General features: G+C 34.1%; 1 protein-coding gene across 1 annotated transcript; it reads left to right on the forward strand.

Annotated features, from left to right (window-relative positions):
* The first annotated feature begins 363 nt into the window (after window positions 1-363).
* On the forward strand, window positions 364-17,283 carry LOC149726389 (ATP-dependent clpX-like chaperone, mitochondrial). The gene is made up of 11 exons (XM_089890727.1): window positions 364-974; window positions 1,311-1,447; window positions 2,242-2,410; window positions 9,176-9,343; window positions 11,042-11,206; window positions 11,691-11,779; window positions 13,674-13,838; window positions 14,164-14,312; window positions 14,954-15,089; window positions 15,891-16,004; window positions 16,431-17,283. The coding sequence occupies exons 1-11, from the start codon at window positions 488-490 to the stop codon at window positions 16,644-16,646; spliced, it is 1,995 nt and encodes a 664-aa protein (XP_089746853.1). The 5' UTR covers window positions 364-487; the 3' UTR covers window positions 16,647-17,283.
* The last annotated feature ends 555 nt before the right edge of the window (window positions 17,284-17,838 follow it).

Consider the following 17,838-nt stretch of genomic DNA (forward strand, 5'->3'; position numbering starts at 1 on the left):
GAGTCTTCACTAGCACCCACATTTTTTTTAATAGTTTATTTTTATGCGAAAGCGTTTCTGTTAAATATTTTCAAATTAACTTTTCCAAAAATATTTGATATGGAGTGGCACAATGGTAAGCATGACTGTCTCTACGCCAGAGGTGACTGGTTCAAGACTGGCTGCTGCTACCATTGTAGGCTTACGTGTCTTTGGGCAAGACAACTGCTATTGCCCAAACCTGGTAGTCACTATTGGGTTGTCTAAATTATCATCTATAGAGAAAACAATCACATAAAAAGTTACATAACTAGAGGTGTATGAAACAGAACATCCATGTTATAACGACTATCGTTTCTCGCTAGCTAAGATAAAGCAAGTTAAATTTATTTATTCGTTCATTTCAGGTCAGTCTTAAACTTGTGTTGTAGTCGTGATATTGTTCGTTAATAAATGACAGCGCATTCTATATGTTTTTACCTCAATATTAAAAACTCACGAAACCAACATGGCAGTCAGATGTGGATGTTCTGCTCTGCATTCGCGCATAAACAGACTTGTCTCTTCTCCCCCACATCTTCATAAACTTATTATCCAAGATCCTGCCGCAATTTCTGGAAGACATTTATCGCAAAGCTCTTTTTCTGAAGGCCGGAACTCCAGATTTCCAAATTTTGTTGACACTTCTTCGTTTTTAAGTAAACCTACATACGTGTTTCGTTTCGCCAACTATGCAACTGATAATAACAACGACGGGGGCCCTGAGGATGATATAACTGACGAAACATCGCCGAAAGCCCCACCGAAAGACAAAAACCCCACAGTTTTATCCTCAAACGACAAAGGGGGTTCCAAAGAGGGTTCTGGAGGGAAATCCTCTAGTGGGTTAAGCGGAGGTAAAAGTGGGGGCAGAAAGAGGGGTGCAGGGAGTAATCAGTTCACTGGGATACTTTGCCCCAGCTGTGGAAGCCCCTGTGTTAAAACTGACACTGTTGGTAAGAATCCTCTATTACAGTGGCTTCGTTTCTTTAACATTCTAAGGGCTTATGACAAGGGGCATATTTAAGTCAAGGAAGTCTGGACCCCCCTTTTCATGAAAAATATGACATGAAAAATGCACTTTAAATTCATTTTTATTAAAGTTTTATAGGATTATGGCCAAAGGTGTATTTAGGGGGGTCTAAGGGGCCTTGCCCCCCTTTTCATATAAAGTATAATATTAAACAGCCATGTTTTGTTATGCCACACCTCACATATAATATAAAATACACAAACATGAAATTATACTCTGGTGCTGCTACTGTATTTTTCAACAAAACATTAATTTTCAGCTTCATCAAGATTTGTCCGATGCTCCAACTCGGAATGCAGCAATTTGTTCACCCTCGACAGTCACCCACAACCCCAAACGAACCCCAACCCAACTGAAACTGTCTGGGATCAAAAACCACCCCCACCACCTAGAAAAGTAAGATGAATGGTTAAAATAATTTGAAATTTTTTAGTAGTTTTTCCCTTTGCCTCTTTTTAAAACGTACTGAGTTGCTGCTAATTCCCTTTCCTTTGATGTTTTCTTTCTAATTTGGTCTGTTTTACTAACCTATTGCCCTGTTGCTGTGTGTGTCTGGTGTATAAGGAGACACCCATGTTATAACTCAACAGTGAACATGGGGTGTTCGTGTATGAATACACCACGTTTTGTCTGGTGTATAAGAAGACACCCATGTTATAACTCGATAGTGAGCATGAGGTGTATGAATAACCATGTGTGTCTGGTGTATAAGAAGACACCCATGTTATAACTCAGCAGTGAGCATGAGCTGTATGAATACACCATGTTTTGTCTGGTGTATAAGAAGGCACCCATGTTATAACTCGACAGCGAGCATAAGGTGTATGAATAACCATGTGTGTCTGGTGTATAAGAAGACACCCATGTTATAACTCAGCAGTGAGCATGAGGTGTATGAATACACCATGTGCGTCTGGTGTATAAGAAGACACCCATGTTATAACTCAGCAGTGAGCATGAGGTGTATGAATACACCATGTTTTGTCTGGTGTATAAGAAGGCACCCATGTTATAACTCGACAGCGAGCATGAGGTATTTAAATACACCATGTGTGTCTGGTGTATAAGAAGACACCCATGTTATAACTTGACAGTGAGCATAAGGTATTCAAGTTCTTATGCAAGGCACAAAAATGTGCATTAGTTTATTCTCCATAGCCTATGTCATATAAATTTATGTTCATTTACAGATTTGTGATTTCTTGGACAAATACGTTGTGGGCCAAAGTCATGCCAAAAAAGTCCTGTCAGTTGCTGTGTACAACCATTATAAAAGGATATATAAAAACATACCAACTAATAAACAACCTAATGCTACAGCAAGCCAAGCAGAAGGACCGCATATGTATTCTTCAAGAGGTAATTTAACTAACTGGTAATATTGTAGCTTGTGTTATAACTAAGGTAATTTAATCTGGTGATTATTAACGTATACTAGGGTGGGGAAGATGGGACACTTTTTTATTCATTTTTTGTCCCATTTGGTAGTACACAAAGAACATTCCAAGAATTATAAAATCATATCTTCACGACTCACATATACCGTTGTTAATTGTTTTAAACATAATTAGGATATTTTGATATTATGTGCTAAAGGTGGCCCGTCTTTCCCTGTACTACTATATGACTAATATCCCTTAGCCTTGAGTCAGGAACCTTTTAGGCCTAAGAGAGCCATAAAAGCTACATATTTTTAAATTTATTTTTGTGAGAGCTATGTACTATTTTGCTTAGAAGAAAATCTGGTAGAAAAAAACAGTTGGATTTACAGAATTACGTTTGTAAACAAATTAAAGCGACCAAAATAACGCCTGGTGTTTCTTAGCACGATTTTTAAAAATGGTTTGTTTTGGTTGTTTGTTACAATTGGAATGTTACCTTATGGAAAATTACAGAAACAACAATCAAGCTAGAAATGCTTACTTAGATTTATCTCTGAACCTTGCGTTTAAAAAAAGTTGCGTTTGTTTCTTAATTCTTATTACCAAAACAATATTTTAGCTGTTTCCAGTTGCAGTTGGTCAGACATTGAGTCAATTTTCTATGGTTTAAATAAAGATAATAACTGTGTAGGACTGTAGGGCAACAATAATATAAAATCGTTGCAAAATTTGCAAAATATTTTAAATAGGTATTTGAGTTTTATTAAACTGATGTTAAAAATTGCCAGTTTTAAAGTTTAAATATCAAATTGTTGACGTGAGTAATGAACTGTATGTCGTGTATACATTGGACTATGGACTGTTTTGGCAGCTTTTGAGGTTAAAAGCTAATAGTTTAAAGGCAGGTGTTTGTTCATGTGTTTTGTATTGTATGTGGGTGTGTATGTTTACTATGTTACTCTGTGTGTATTATATATAAAGTGAATGAATGAATGTAACTTGCTTTATCCTCGCGTTTTCGGAAAACGACAGCCATTATGTGTTTATACATTTCTTACGAGTTACTATGTATGTTACTTTGTTGGTATTATATATAAACTGAATGAATGAGTGTAACTTGCTTAATCCTCGCATGGTTGGAAAACGACAGTCGTTATAACACGGCTGTTCATACACCTCGTGCCAGCTTACGAGTTACATGTACGTTACTTTGTGGGTGATTATTTTTGTTGTGTTTTTCATTTTTTTATGTGTGATTAATGATTTGGATAACCCATTAGTAACCACTGGGTCAGAGCAGTTCTTGCTGTTAGGTTGCTTATCCAAGGACACATACACCCAAGAAGTATGAGGTGTTGGCCCAATATGTTGAAAATAGGCGCCTAACATGGGTTTGCAAAGTATGCATAATATACCCCGAAAATACACCAGAGAACCCATGAGTACCCAGTATAAATGCACAAACAATTTAATATCCTATTTTACAAACATGTCCTAAAATAAACACTTTATAGTGGTGATAGTACAATGATCAGTCTATTTCCTAAATAAAAGCTAATAATATGACAAGGAAAAAAGTTCATGCTTTCGCCGGCATAAACGTTTATCTTTTAAAACTGATGGCTACCTTGATCTTTAAAGGTAGGGCCTATGATGTTAAAAATATTTTTTTTAACAACTCTAGTAGGCCTACTAAGCTAAATAAAAAAACATTAATTTTTTTCAAAGTTTTGTATGTCATTTTGTGTTTTTCACAGTATGCCTAGTAGCAAAAGTAACCACTGGCGTAAAGTTACGGGGTTGCAGGGTTGCCTGGCAACCCTTTGATTTTCTCCATACTAATAATGCGTAAGGAATTACGTTCGACCAAACGAAGACGCCATTATTACTGCGAACAAACTTCGTTTACGTTCGTTAAAATATGTCAATACCGATGCGTCATGACTTCCTTTTTTTCTGGTTTTTGCAACCCTAACGTTTAGTAAAACTTTACGCCTATGAAAGTAACTGTAATATATTTATATTGAAAACTGGAATAGGTTAAGCTTCATATAAAAAGGTGTAATGTGCCAACTCTGTCCAAAACCATAGGCTCAGTCCTTGTTAGGCCATATTACAATAGTATGGTACAAAACAAAATTCCAAAATTAATTTTAAGTCAAGCCACATATTGTAAGGCTATAGATTTTAATTTGTTTATCTTTAAAATCTGTTTTGAGGGAAATTAAATATAGGCCTATATTATACATATATTTATATTAAGAATATTTTCCTTTCAAAATTTGAAAACAAATGAATTAATTTAAATCCATTGATATATATAGGCTATATTATGCTTCTTAGCTATTATATATTATATAGATATATATATTTTTTTATTTATTTATTAATTTTCAATTTATCGCCTATTTAAATAAATAATGGCGTTATGGAGTTGTTGAGGCCGTGGGCGAATTTTTTAAAATTTTCCACTCTGTGATGTCATGTGTTGTACTATGATGTCATAATGATTTTTGACTTCATGATTATATGCGGTTATCACGTTTTCCTAACATATACATCGGTAACTACCTTTAAATTAATGAATGCGCAATACATCATCTTAGCAACTGTCATTTTCTCTTATTTCCGATGTCACCGTTTATTAGTAATTTGATCTTCACTATTGTATTCCTAAACATTGAATAGTCTGTTGTATCTGTAAATATATATACTAGGATAGGGGGAGACGTGACACCTTTGGCACATAATATCCAAACATCCTGGTCATGTTCTAAACAACTAAAAAGGTCTGTGGGAGTCAGAGGAAATGGTTTCATAATTCTTTAAATATTGTACGCTTTCTAGTTTCTACCAAATTGGACAAGAAAATAGAATAAAAAGGTGTCCCATTTTCCCCTTCCCTACTATAATACTTGTTTGTCTGGTATATATAAATTTAAAACACATTTTAGAAAATGCATTTTTTGCATATCATCTTTTGCAATTTTTTGCTTTTTTTAAAGTCCTATTTTAGGAAACCTTTTTTAGGTAAACAGTTACACTAATATGTCATTTTAACACCTGTTTTAAAAGCGTTCCCATTTACAAAGTTATTTTATAGCCTATATATCTTTTAACAAAGCGACAGGCTTCAACATCTAGTAAGGTTCAAGCGATAGCACCCTGTGTATCGGGTACATTAATGGGTCAACTCTGGCCTAAATCTCTGGTCTCTTAATATGCTTTTCTATAGCACCTCAGTCTTTACCCATATATATATAAAATATTTTTCGGAAAAAATTTTAAAAAAGTTTTATATTTATTGGGAAAAATGTTAAATAAATTTTAGAATTATTGAGAAAAAGATTAACAAATTTTTTTGATTTTTTTTTGGACAACTGTGGCCCAAATATTTGGTCCTATGTTGTGCTTTTCCATAAAGTCTCAGTCATCACCCATATATAAAAAAGTTTTGTATTTGATAGGAAAAATTGACTTGATTACATACTTTTATTGGTAAACAAATACTTACGTATGCATAACATTGGTCATAGGTGGTTGTTTTGTTTACTTTTTGATCTTTAATGTCAACACAAGGGTTTACAGGAAGTAAGATTTATCGTTGTTTGTTTTTGTTTCAACTGTTTGATTTAAATCAGTGATTCTTAAACTTTTTTTGTATGCTTTACCCTTTTAACAAAGATGCTTATCAGATTTACCCCCAATATGTAACATGGCGCTCATTTATTAAAAAGCGAAAACAATTAATTACATCAGTTATATTTAATGCGACGGATGCGCTGGCTTTTTGGCAACGAGTTGTTTAATGTCTGGTAAAGTACTACAATTGGCACATTTTTTCTCCCCATCAACTGATGTGGATTTTGATTGGTAGTTTATTTACCGTTTAAATACGAGGAATTTACTTCAAATGCTGCTTTAAGAGAATCGGGGCAACTTATTTATTGTTGTTCTCAGATGGCTGGCAATGACAGTCGTTATAACCTGAGTGTTCTGATTTATACACCTCGTGCCAGCTAATAAGTTATATGTAACTTTGTGGATGTACCACATATATAACTTTGTGGGTGATTGTTTTGAAATTTTTGATTTTTTTTCTTGCAATGTATGGTTGACAATTTAGACATCCGTTAGTAACCGCTGGGTTGGAACAATAGCCATTTGGTGTCTTGTCCAAGATATATACGCCCACAATGGTAGCAGAACGTGCCTTGAACCTGTATACCCTAGGTTAAGACTGGCGTGTCATCCACTGTACCCGAATAATGATTATACAAGTAGTGAAATAAACTTATAAACCACCATAGCCCCTTTATTACATTTGATTACATAATAACTTTTTAATGCCCTAGATCCTTAAACTAGGGTGAGGAAATAAGTCTGGCCACCTCAATTTATAAAGGATAACATTATCTGTTTAGCAGCAATATATAGTAGGGTGTTGGAATATGAGACACCTTTAGCACATAATATGGTGTTTTATACAATTAACAATGATCTATGGAAGTCGTAAGGATACGGTTTTATAATTTTCTGTTTGTTTTTTGTTTACTACCAAATGGGACATGAAAATAGAATGAAAAGGTGTCCCATCTTCCCCTACCCTACTATATACTCTTGCAATTTCCGGAAATTGCGTCTCATATTACATCATAACATAAAACATAACTGTTATCTTGTCTCAGTTTTTATCAGAAAGTTTTAGGTTATGACACTCATACGTACGGTAATCAGTGTTGTCTTGTTATTGAACAGATTCTTGTAAATATTATTGAAGTTCCATGCCCATGTTCAAAGTCTGTACCCTCATACTCAAGCGCGATTGCTATCATACTGCTTTTTAAAATCAAGCTATTCAATGGTTTTAAAAAAAGTTTATGCCGGCGTAAGCGTAAACAAATTTTTCTTGTCATATTATTAGCCTTTTTTAAGAAATAGACTAATCATTGTACTATCACCACTGTATAGTGTTTATTTTAAGACATGTTTGTAAGATACGATATTAAATTGTTTATTCTTTTAAACTGGGCACACATAAGTACACCGATTTATTTTCAGGGTATATTAGGCATACCTTGCATACCCATGTTAGGTGCCTAAGATTTTGTACGCGAGAGCAAAAAAAATTAATATAAAGAAAGTAAAGCAACTAAAAGATAGATAATATAACTGTAAAATAAATAGCAAAGCTGTTCCGACCAAATTGCAAAACTACTCTTTTTGTAAACATGAAATTAAATAATTTGAGTTTTAATAAAAGTCAAAAGGCTTTGTGAACCACTGACCTAACCAAATTAAATGGTAACCTAGAAGCACTGCCATTAGACTTTTCTGGAGGCACGTGTATGAAATAGGTTAAAACATCTGTTATATTACCCCAACTTTAAACTTGTACCAGCTTCTACACTATATTAACAAGCAGAGCCAAAGTATGTTATTTACATGTACCACAACATTCAATAATGTTACCCATGTTTGACAACTATGTATTTTAACAATGTCACTCCAGATTCCAAAAAAAGTAATTACAGCTTAGCCAGTAGCTGATGTTTCTTATTGTTTGAGGCAGATTATTTGTATGAAAAGTACAAGACTTCAAGTGAAGATATAGCAGTTATCAACAAAGGAAGCAAAGAACAACATGGTAGTGTAATATGCATAGGCACCAAACATGGGGTGGCACGGTAGGCAGGCACACCCCAGATTTTTTGCACTGCATTAATCAGTGAATTTAACAGCTAATGAGGTTAAGTTTGTTTAGGAAAATCTGTTTTTTAGGCATAAATCTTAAGTCCCATAGTATGGTATACCCTGATGTAGCAATGTAACCTATGCAAGCACATAGTACAGCATAGGCTTATTCTTACAGTTGAGCAAGTGAAACCAGTATTGCCTGCAGTGGCTCAGCCAGAAAAAAAATAAGGGGGATTTTAATCAAAAAGTTTTCAAAAAATTTTTTTTTTTTAATTATTTTTTACATTTTTTTTGGTTTAAAAGAGGGAGGGTCGCGACCCCCTAATCCCTTCCCCCCTGGCTGCGCCACTGATTGCCTGTATAGTTATTCAGCTTTGAAAGACTATATTGTACCTCAATAACAAAGCTATATACATGGTCACCTTAAGAAAATATCCAAATCAGAGGCATACATGTCCACGTGAACAGTCAAATTTTAATTTTTTACAGATTTTTTTAGTAATTGTGTTTTTCTTTTTTTTTGCTCCGGAGTCTGCTTACTATCCTGAATACAGAAACACTTTGTTTTTCTCTCTAAAATGTATGTGTGTTTGATCAAGGTAGTATATGAAAGCATTATATAGATGTTTAAAACATTTGCAAGTACAGTCTAAACAAGGTTACTCGAAAATATTTGGTCAAAATTTTGGCAGTTTCATAAATGTGCCCAGAATGAAATTAATTTTGTGAATACTTGTCTGTTATATATACAGTTTGTCCTTAGTCTTAATGCATAGTAGGCTGGGGGAAGACAGGACACCTTTGGTGCATTACATCCAAATATCCTGATCATGTTTTAAACAGTTAACAACGGTTTATAAGAGTCGTTAGAATACTTTTATAATTCTTTAAATATTCTTTGTTTACCACAAATAGAACGAGAAAATAGAATAAATTGCGTCCCATCTTTCCCCACCCTACTATACTTAAAACTAACATTTTTTGACAACAATTTTTAGGAAATGTATTTTTATGAAAAATATTTTTAACTGATTTTTTTTAACAGATGTATTACATATCGCGGGAATGCCCCACAAAGTACCGAGTCATGGACGTGACGAGTCAGCAACTTCTACGAAGAATGATGCGGGTAAAATGAAAAACCTGGAAGATGAGTCGTCCCCGATTACCCTCGAGAAAAGCAACATTGTTATGCTGGGACCTACTGGTTCAGGTAAAAATAAAAACTAAAAAAATTATGTATTTATACAGTGGCGCAGCAAGGGGGGGTTTAGGGGGTCGCGACCCCCCCTTTTAAACCCCAAAAAAAATATTTTAAAAAAGAATTTAAAAAAAAATTTCAATTTTTTTGATTAAACCTCCCCCCCTTATTTTTTTCTGGCTGCGCCACTGTATATATTGTACTGTGGGGTAGGATGGGATACCTTTAGCAGATAATATCCTAATATCCTGATTGAGTTCTATGTTTTTATTCTATTTTCTTGTATTATTTTTACAAAGCACATTCAAAAAACAAACAATGAACATTCAAAAAATTATAAAACCGTATCTTTACGACTCCCATATAATATTCATTTACAATTCGATCAAGATATTTGGGTATGATGTGCTAAAAGTGTCCCGTCTCAGTATTGTGTATAATATACATTGTGGAGTAAGATAGATATATTGTTAGCACATATACCATGTATGGAAAATTTAATCAGGAAATATAGGTTTATGAGCTTATGGTATATACTTTAACCCACCAGACTATATTTAAATCTTTGTGACATGCTTTCTGGTGTATATAGTGGGGTGGGGGAAGATGGGACACTTTTAGCACAAAATATCTAAATATCCTGGTCGTGTTTTAAACAAATAACAATGGTCTATTAAAGTCGCAAGGACAAGGTTTTATAATTCTTTAAATGTTCTTTGTTTACTACCAAAATGTACGAGAAAATAGAATGAAAAGGTGTCCCATCTTCCCTCATCCTACTATATAGGTATGATATTGATATATATAATATAAAAAATAAGTTTTAGTATAAAAAAAAGATAAACATAATTTGATAATGCAAAATAAACACTGTTTTCCTGTGCTTTCGTTTTTAAATACATTTTTACAGGTTTAAAGTAAAAATATTTATAGCACAGTGTGTTAATAAATTTAAATTTTTCCTTTTCTCCTACTGAAAGTTGATTTTCCATCTAATACACACCTTTTTACAACAAACACATAAATAATTGTTATATAACTTCACCCTAAGGCTATTGCTGGCAAACACCACATAATTCTGGGTTTTTAAACGGCAAAAATGCGATTTGAATAGTGAACATTAGCGCTTATTTTCTTCCAATTAAATGTAAATAAGTTTTTACTGTAAGCTTGTTTTAACGATGGTTGTTTTTTAACTATATTCTGTCTTTTAGTTTGAAATATTTTTAATTCGCTACCGTAATCGAAGAGATAACTAAAAGGGATTGTTATTTTTATTATTTTTTCAATATATATATATATATATGATAAAGCCAAGCAAATGAATCTGTTAAAATATTAGAACAAAGATCTAATTATTATTAAATTCATAAAGTGAAATAATACCATACCAGAACACTAAAACAACTGTTCTAATACTTTTTATTCTATGAATTTTTGCGAACTCGGAATATTTATAAACCCTACTTTTCTATGTACATGCTGTCATGTGTATCATAAGTTTCTAATCTAATTTTCTAATCATAGGCTACACAACACATGCTAAAACTATCTCTCCCCCCCATAGAAAAAATATAAATGTTGTTTTTTCTCACTTTTACATTAATATATTTAAAAATAAGTTTTTCGTCGGACAAAAAATATTCTGTTAAAAGTTTTTCAAGTTAAAAAATATGTATATATAATTATTTTAACTCTTTCTACTTTCAGGGAAGACATTACTGGCACAAACGTTAGCGCGATGTCTTGATGTCCCGTTCGCGATATGTGACTGCACGACGCTTACACAAGCCGGGTACGTGGGGGAGGACATTGAATCAGTGATCGCTAAATTGTTACAAGACGCAGGGGGTCATGTCGAAAGAGCTGAACAGGGTAAGAACTAAGAACCATTGGTGGTATATTTCTATGATACTGTCTTCTTATCTGGTTAGAAAAACGTAGTGAATTTCCTTAAAGAGTTTTATCCGAAGGAAAAAAGGTACAGCCTAAATTCTAGGCCCCATGGCTTGCCACGCTGCGGGACCTCACCCACATAAAATAGAATCTCACCCATTTTTTGGGGGTAATGGGTCAATTCTGGCCTAAATCCTAAGACCAATGGCGTCTTGCAAAAAAACAGTGTCCAATAAAAAAATATCATAAGAAAAAACAGTGTTTAAAACAAACAGTGTCCAAAATACAATGTTTAAAAAAAAATTGTTCAAAAAAATAGTGCCAAAAAAACAGTGTCCAAAAACAATGTTCAAAAAAAAAGTGTTCAAAAAAAATAGTGCCAAAAAAACAGTGTCCATTGTCTTCAATAAAAAAAAACAGAGTCTTGCATTGTGACATCATATAACATTATGACATCACACAGGGATTGTTTTTCTTGACGAAGTTGATAAAATAAGCAGCGTGCCGGGAATCCACCAACTACGAGATGTTGGAGGGGAGGGTGTACAGCAGGTCAGTGGTTTATTGAGCACTTGCAGCGTTTTATTTACTATTATTTTTTTTTTTTCTGTGGATTATTTTTTTCTAATATTTTATTGTTTCTATCGTTTTTTATTTATTTTTTTTTTTTTATCTGTCATTTAAATTGTTTCTAATGATCTGGTGCTAGGAAAAGGTAACCAACAAAAATCAAGTCCAGTCACTAGTTATTAATTGAGAAATATATTTCGCTTAAATGGCATCGTCAGTCTCTGCAAAAGAAGCGTATAAAAATATAGCAAAGTAATGGAATGGAGAAAACCAAGGAACACAAACACCTGCATCTACGAACATTAAAAACAACAGAACAGGAGAGGCACGCTGGACAAACAGAGGAAAGCAGAAAGGTGTAAGCTAGACAAAAAGACAAGGAAAGTAAAACGCGATCAAAAGCGAAAAACAAAAGGCAAAATAGTGGAAAACTATTTGATACGAGTTAGTATCATCTTCTTGATATTAATGTTGGCCAAAATTTTGTGGTACGACTTGTCCTGGCAAACATCTAGCAGATTCGCCGGTGGCTGTTCCACGAACGTGACATTATAACATTCTGCTATTGGCGGTTTTCTGGCGAATATGGTTGGGTGCCTGCACACATAATGATGAAGGAGTGCCGTCCCGTCATTGACCTCGGTAGCATCAAATGATCTCCACACGCTCCTGCGCGCCGTCCAGCGGGTAGAGAATTTATTCTTGGTTTGGCCTACATATTGATTATCACAAAATTTGCAAGTGGCCACGTATATGCCGTAGCATTTGCAGTTGAGGGTTTGTGTAGAGGTACCGTACCTCGTGGCGTAGAAAGTTGCGGGTTGGGGGCGACCATGCTCGTTTTGTGCTGGCCGTGCATGCCACAAAGGGCACAGTGGTCACATGGATATGAACCGGTAGATTTAAAATGATCCTTCCCATGCGCAAAACGCCTGTAGTTAGTCAATATATTTTGGAGGTTCGGTGGTTTTCTATAAGTAACGAAAGCCTTGGGCTGCAATTGCCTCTCCTTATCTGATAATTTGACTAGGTGTGGGAAGCTCGTAGCCCAAACCATTATTGTGGGATGTTCCTTGGTATCTGAAGACGTGTTGAACTGATGTTTCCAAGTTTTAGCTTGTCTTAGAACATCGGTGACTAAATCTTTTGGGAAGCATGATGCGAACGCCTTAGATTCAAGTGGGCGCAAACTGTCACTGAAATCACTGTATCTTTGACTAAGTCGTCACAGTTGAAGAGCCTCTGAAAACAAAATAGATCTGAAGGTGGCTCGCGGGTGATGTGAGGAACGGTGTAGATACAGTCGTTGTGACGCAGTGGCTTTTGTGTAATTGCGAGTGATGAAATTAAATGGTGACATTGGGTAAATGACATGGTCCACATCCAGAAATTCAACACGACCGCCACATTCCTTCATATTCGTTTTACGGAATGTAAGTTAAAAGCCATACCTTTAAAAAGTTTGGGTCGACTCGATTTCCGCAGTGATACCATCTCCAAACGATATGAATAAAATGTCATCTATATATCTTTTGAATACTTCAGCCTTCTTTGGAACTGGACAAGCAGATAATGAAAGTGCACAGCTATGTTGGCCAGTGAAACGGAGTTTCTATTACTTTGCTATATTTTTATACGCTTCTTTTGCAGAGACTGACAATGCCATTTAGGCGAAAAATATATTTCTCAGTTACTACTAGTGGTTGGTTAAACAAAGAATATTTATAGAATTATATACCCATATTTTTAAAACTCTAAAAGACCGTTGTTAATTATTATTCTTGATTAGAAAATGATAATATGAGCTAACGGTAAGCTTATCCATCTTACCCCACAAAACTATATAAAAAAATTAAAATATTTGACTTTATTCCAGGGTTTGTTAAAAATGTTGGAGGGGACCGTGGTAAATGTACCCGAGCGAAACTCTCGTAAATTACGCGGAGATTCAGTTGTCGTGGATACCACGAACATCTTATTTGTTGCGTCCGGTGCTTTTAACGGACTCGAAAAATTCATTTCAAGGAGAATGAATGAAAAAGTGAGTTTTTGTTTGTGTTTTTTTTTGTGTTTTTATTATTAACTATAAAATACATTTTTGTGAGTTGCTACTTGCTATTAAACTATTCATTAAGAATTGAAGGTGTTTAATAACAAAAGCAAATTTTTTTAAATATATTTGTTTTTTTGAAATTTTTAATTAAATTAAAACTATTTTGGTAGTAAATAAAATTCCAGATTTTTTTATGATATATTTTTTTGAATAAAAGTCAGAAAAACACCTATTGGATGAAATATATTCATATTTTTCTGGTTAAAAATCGCTTTTATTATAACGTTAATGAACCTAATTTCCATTGAAACAGTCTCTAGGATTTAGCCTTCATTCCAAAACATCAACAACGAAAAAAGATGAAATTTTTAAACAGACCTTGGGTTTTGAGCAACAACTTTTAAAATCAGCTATCGAAGAAAACAAAGAAAGGGATGAATTGTTGAAACATACAGAAGCAAGGTGTGTACGGCACCGTAACAAATTAGTTAGCGCGCCTGCCTGTAACCCAGAGGTAATGGGTTCAAGGCTCATCGCCGCTATCGTTATGGGCGCATGTGTCCTTGGGCAAGACACTTAACAGCAATTTTTTCAACCCAGTGGTCATAATGGGTTGTCCAAATTATTAGCCACACATAAAAAAAATGAAAAATTCCAAAAAAAATAATCACCCACAAAGTAACATACATGGTAACTCGTAAGCTGGCACGAGGTGTTAAACATGTGTGATAACGAATGTCGTTTTCCTGTCGTTTTCCGGCCAAACAAGGATAAAGTATGTTACATTCATTCATTCATTCATGTATGCTGGTTGATATTTTATATAGGTCCTATTCCATGTGGGTGAGGCCCCCTGTGTGCCACACTATGGGACCAAAGATGGAATTGGCCTCATTACCCAAAAACTGTCTGAATACCCTACCATTCACAAAATACTAACAATTACTATTCTGTTACTTTTGCTACCAGGCATAATGTAAATAATCTTTCAACGGTTTATCTGGTATGAAAAAACTTAGTGTATTTCGGATGATTAGTTTGATATCCGGTGTTTTTTTATACCAAATACCCTTTAATAACAAGTACACAATATTTCTTTACAGTGATTTAGTTGAATTCGGGATGATACCAGAATTTGTGGGAAGGCTTCCCATCACCGTTCCTCTGCATAGTTTATCAAATGAACATCTTACTAAAATATTAACGGAACCAAGGAATGCTGTGGTTCCTCAGTTTGAGGTATGTTAACCTTATGCTCGCTGCCGAGTTATAACATTGGTGTCTTCTTATACACCAGACACACATGGTGTATTCATACACCCCATGCTCACTGTCCAGTTATAAACTTATAACATGGCTGTCTTTTTGTTTTTATAATACACTTATGCTTACTGTCGAGTTATAACGTAGGTGTCTTCTTATACACCAGACACACATGGTGTATTTATACACCTCATGCTCACTGTCGAGTTATAACATGTGTGTATTCTTATACACCAGACACACATGGTGTATTCATACACCTCATGCTCACTGTTGAGTTATAACATGGGTGTATTCTTATACACCAGACACACATGGTGTATTCATACACCTCATACTCACTGTCGAGTTATAACATGGGTGTATTCTTATACACCAGACAGACATGGTGTATTCATACACCTCATGCTCACTGTCGAGTTATAACGTGGGTGTCTTCTTATACACCAGACACACATGGTGTATTCATACACCTCATGTTCAATGTCGAGTTATAACGTGGGTGTCTTCTTATACACCAGACACACATGGTGTATTCATACACCTCATACTCACTGTCAAGTTATAACATGAGTGTCTTCTTATAAAGTAACCAAATATGAAATTTTAATATAAATAAAAGTTTTGTTGATAAATTATATATTGACCCACAAAGTTATATACATAGTACCGCATAAGCAGACACGAGGTGTATGAAACAGAACACCCATGTTTTAACGACTGTCTTTGCCTTAACATGCAAAAATAATTAAGTTTTTTTTTTAATCATATTTACAGGCATTGTTTAACATGGACAAGTCTGATCTTGCCATTACACCATCTGCATTACGTGCCATCGCTGACTTGGCTTTGGAACGAAAAACTGGAGCCAGGGGTTTGAGGTCTATAATGGTGAGTGGACAAACTTTCTGTTTTTTTTCGCAAAAATGAAATATTTTTATATAAATCGAATTAGTTTTTTTAAACATTTAAAAAATTCATATTTTTAGAGGAAAAATGTAGATTTGTAAAGAGACTTTCCCGTTTTATAAAGTTGGGATGAGAAAGGAAATGAAACATGTCCCATCTTACAATAAACTGCTTTTTTTTTATTATATTTCAACAGATTACTGTAAAACATAAAAAAAGTTTTTTTTTATAAAAAAACTCAAAATAATTACTTTATATAAAAAGTAACATATTTTAATAAAAAAAAACTCAACAAATTTACCTAATTAAACATTTAAAAAATCATGGTCTTATAAAAAAACGAAAATTATTTACTTTATTTAAATATATATAAAAAAATATTTTTATAAAAAATTCGAAAATTTACAGGAACAACTTCTGCTCGACCCGATGTATGACGTACCAGGAAGTGACATCATTGGTGTTTGTATCGACGATGACGTAGTTCGAGGGAAAAAATCGCCGCATTATATACGGAAGCCGGCAGCGGACGACAATGATACTTCATACGAAGTTGCGCACGCCCCCGCTTCGCAAATCACTGAAAAAACTGAACCTGTAGCGGTAGCAGCAGTTTCGGATTAATTAGTATCGCAATATTAAGATGTTTGTTACTTCTGCCGCCAGGTGTAATGTGAATTACGGTTTTTTCGGCTTATCTGGTAAACAAAACTTAATTTTTCTCTAGCGTTTCGACTGGTATTTAAAAAGTCTTTTTTTGGTTATAAAATAAATGTTTTTAAATACCAGATATGCCAAAAAATACTGTTATAATATCACTGCGTTTTTTTCCTGGTATTTGGGGTTTTTAGACGGAATTTTCACGTTTTACATAATATTGAATCTAGGTGGAAATTTTCGAGACTTTTATTGAGAAATATCCGTTTAGATAAGCCTGTGTTGTTTAAGTTTTTGAAAATTTTTCATGTTTTTCTGAAACAGGATTCGTTTTTCGTTTTAATTTTGTACATTTCTTGTATTTGAGTAAAGCAGACTTGATTAAATAGAAATATCTGCACTGTCGTTTTTCCACAATACATTTCCGCGCAGATATTTCTTTGTTCAACATTAAGCACAGTTACATGTATTGTGTTGGTCGTTATTTTTCTTGTAGGAGATTCCTGTAAATTGAACGTTCGCTATTTATAGACCATATACGTTGTATCAACATATTAAAAGATTATGCCGTAAAACCAAACCAAATAAAGCTAGAATGAATGAATGGAACTTGTTTATTCTCGCGTGGCGGGGCAACGGTAGTTGTTATATAGTAGGGTGGGGAAAGATGGGACACCTTTTAATTCTATTTTCCCGTTTGGTAGTAAACTAAGAACATTTAAGGAATTACAAAATCGTATCATCATGACTCCCGTAAAGCGTTGTTAATTATTTAAAACACGATCAGGACATTTCGATATTATGTGATAAAGGTGTCCCATCTTACCCCACCCCACTATATGTACATCTACAATACAAACTAACCATACATCGTCTTTTTTTTCTTTATAACCACGTGCAAATATGTTCTTTAAGTATAGTTATACGTATCTCTAGTAGGCCGTGGTTTCTTCTACAAGAGTTTAAGTTAAGTAGTATTGCTATTGTTTAGTATTACCTAATTACAAACTATGTTTATAATTAGTGCTACTTAATTTTAAACTAGTATTTTAACTTACTTACACACGAATATGGTTATTTATGAGTAGCCTATAATGTTACACAAAGATTTATAATAATATGATAGTATTTCAAAACTACCCTTTGGTATTTGGGGACG

The sequence above is a fragment of the Ciona robusta genome, chromosome 12 (assembly GCF_009617815.1).
Source record: "Ciona robusta chromosome 12, ASM961781v2".
NCBI lineage: Eukaryota > Metazoa > Chordata > Ascidiacea > Phlebobranchia > Cionidae > Ciona > Ciona robusta.

Bases quoted from the DNA above. Each gene is read 5' to 3' on its own strand.
- LOC149726389 (XM_089890727.1), top strand. From the start codon at position 488: ATGGCAGTCAGATGTGGATGTTCTGCTCTGCATTCGCGCATAAACAGA. The intron at 14,313-14,953 runs GTGTGTACGGCA...ATTTCTTTACAG, and splicing joins TTGAAACATACAGAAGCAAG to TGATTTAGTTGAATTCGGGA. The intron at 16,005-16,430 runs GTGAGTGGACAA...GAAAATTTACAG, and splicing joins GGGGTTTGAGGTCTATAATG to GAACAACTTCTGCTCGACCC.